The sequence below is a fragment of the Cebus imitator genome, unplaced genomic scaffold (assembly GCF_001604975.1).
Source record: "Cebus imitator isolate Cc_AM_T3 unplaced genomic scaffold, Cebus_imitator-1.0 Scaffold33, whole genome shotgun sequence".
Classification (NCBI taxonomy): Eukaryota; Metazoa; Chordata; class Mammalia; order Primates; family Cebidae; genus Cebus; species Cebus imitator.
Window position 1 is genome coordinate 326,788 of NW_016107348.1, and position 2,510 is coordinate 329,297.

Here is a 2,510-nt window from a genome sequence, read left to right on the forward strand (position 1 = left end):
AAAAAAAGGTGCTGTGGCTCACGCCTGTAATCCTAGTACTTTGGGAGGCTGAGGTGGGTGGATCACCTGAGGTCAGGAGTTCAAGACCAGCCTGGCCGTCATGGTGAAACCCCACCTTAAAAAAAAAGAAAAAAAATTAGTAGACATGTAAAATTTAATGGTCCAGAATCACCTGTGTCTCCTCCATTAAGAAACAACTCAGCTTATTCACAAAGTCCAACCCAGAACTGACACAACGCACCCAAATAGCCAGACATCTTTGGGTTCCTCTCTTTCTTTGCACAATACCATCTATCACTACTTCTTCCAAAACTCCATCTCTAATGAATAGTTAGTTCAGGCTTCTTTTTCTTCCTCCACTTTCCTAAATTGTGTGGTACAGAACACCCTCTTTCATCCTTTGTTTTCTATATGCATCTCCAGTGAAACTCTGGTTTGCTACCTCTCACCCACTTTCAACTATCCAGTCCTTTCTATAGAATTCACATCCGTATCTTCCGCCCCTGTCTGGACTTAGGGTATCTTAACACCTTTGAGACTGATTTTGCCTTTTTTCCCTTCTCTATTCTTCCTTCATCTAGAAAAATGGTCTCAAAAGAAGCATGAGCAGACCTCTGAGGAAGTGCAAAAGGATCCACTGAGCTGCAGGAAAAAAAAGTTAGAACGCTAATTATATTGTTTTTCATCTTGTTTCTTAAATTCTATTTCTGTGTATGTTTACAAACTGCTTAACACATTAGTACAGTAGTATATGTATATAATAAATATAAATGATTAAAACGTCTAATTTATGTATATAATTTTTACCCATAAGCATGTTTAACAAGAGTTAGGGCCAGACGCAGCGGCTCACGCCTCTAATCCTAGCACTTTGGGAGGCTGAGGCAGGCGGATCACCTGAGGTCAGGAGTTTGAGACCAGCCTGGCCAACATGGCAAAACCCCGTCTCTACTGAAAACACAAAAATCAGCCAGGCATGGTGGTGCACGCCTGCATGCCCAGCTACCAGAGAGGCTGAGGCAGGAGAATCACTTGAACTCCGGAGGCAGAGGTTGCAGTGAGCCGAGATCTCGCCATTGCACTCCATCCTGGGAACCAAAGCGAGACTCTGCCCCGCCCCACACCACCCCCCCCAAAAAAAGAGTTTGGAGACAACTATTCTAAAAATACATCAAAAATGAGATCAAAATAATAGGTTTCAAACTACATGGAGCATACATACATGTATGCAGGTATATGGGCACGTGGGCACATGCACACACAGTACAAAGGAAAACTTGTTCATATCCTGACTAAAGTACTAACCATGCCCACCAACCTCTAGCCCCTGCCAACAATCTCAGAATTGTGTGTCCGACTCAGAAGCATAGTACAGAGGCTTTGGCAAAACCTTTCGTTTCTAGTAAAAACGAAATACAAAGCAAAACAAACCACAAAAGCATGTCAAAAGTGATGACATGCTACCTTCATCTTTCCTACAGAAAGGCATTTCAAGGCACTGTCCACAGTACACTATCCTGACACTGCTCATCACCTGACTTAACATATACTTTACACGCCGCAATCTCCTGAAATTCAGTTCCCACTTCCCAATCCCTTAGGATACAACTCATGTCCTCTTCACTAACAACCGGTTTATGCTCCCACCTCTGGGACTGGGCTCACACCGCCCTTCATCCTTCCTTCCCCTGAAGCTGCCATTCGCTCTCCTTCTCCAGCCGCAGTCCCGTCTCAGAGTAGAGGACAGATCATCCAGGGTCCCCAAGCCCACTTCTCTTTCCTCCTCCGCCCCCGGGAGCTGCCAGCCAGGCTGAAGACGCGAGGGGGGAGGGGTGTGACTCGCCTCCCAAGACTGGACCAGATGGCAGCGGATTCCGCCCCCACTCTCGGGCACCCTCCACCCCCCGACCCCCAAGGCAGCCCGTCCGCCACCCACCCTGCCCAGACCCCACCCCCGGCCTCCCGTTCGCCCTCACGCCGGCTCCCGGACACACTCACCATGCTGGGTGAAGATATTGAAGCCGGTCTCTGTGGTGCGCCCCGCCGGGTCCCGCCTGCGGCTGGAGGGCCTGGCTGCACTGCTGCCCCGGAACCCGCGGGGCTGAGGCTGCTGGAGCCCGGGAGCCTCGCCGACGCGGCCCACCTGCTGCCCCATCCCAGCGCTCGCGTACTCCCGCGCCCCAGCCGACCCCTGGTCACATTCCTCCTCGGCTCCGGCCTCGGGCTCCTGACGCTGCTCCGGCCTCTCCCTCCCAGCCCAGGCCCTGGCCCTGAGGGGCTGGGCTGCTGGCGGCTCGGCACCCGGACTCTTCACGGCAGCAGCCGCGCTGCCTCCAGGCGACTCACAAATTCTCCTTTTCCCTCCTCCTCCCGCCGCTCCGCGCCCCCAACGCCGCCGCCGCCATCTTTAAACCACCGAGCGCTGGGAAAGCGTGGGACAGAGCGTCTCCCGCCCCCCGCCCGCCAGGCACCTCCGCCGCTGGGAAGGAGGGCTTCCCGGCTGCCGCCCC

The 2,510-nt window shown here is 52.7% G+C and overlaps 1 protein-coding gene across 2 annotated transcripts in view; it reads right to left on the reverse strand.

Moving 5' to 3' along the window:
• ABL2 (ABL proto-oncogene 2, non-receptor tyrosine kinase) overlaps positions 1–2,424 on the reverse strand; it is a 131,154-nt gene extending 128,730 nt beyond the window's left edge. For both annotated transcript variants that reach the window (XM_017524426.2, XM_017524424.2), the window contains exon 1: positions 1,999–2,424. In XM_017524426.2, the coding sequence (XP_017379915.1) occupies positions 1,999–2,155 (157 nt within the window). In that variant the 5' untranslated portion in view covers positions 2,156–2,424. The remainder of the gene's footprint in view (positions 1–1,998) is intronic.
• Between the last annotated feature and the right edge of the window lie 86 nt (positions 2,425–2,510).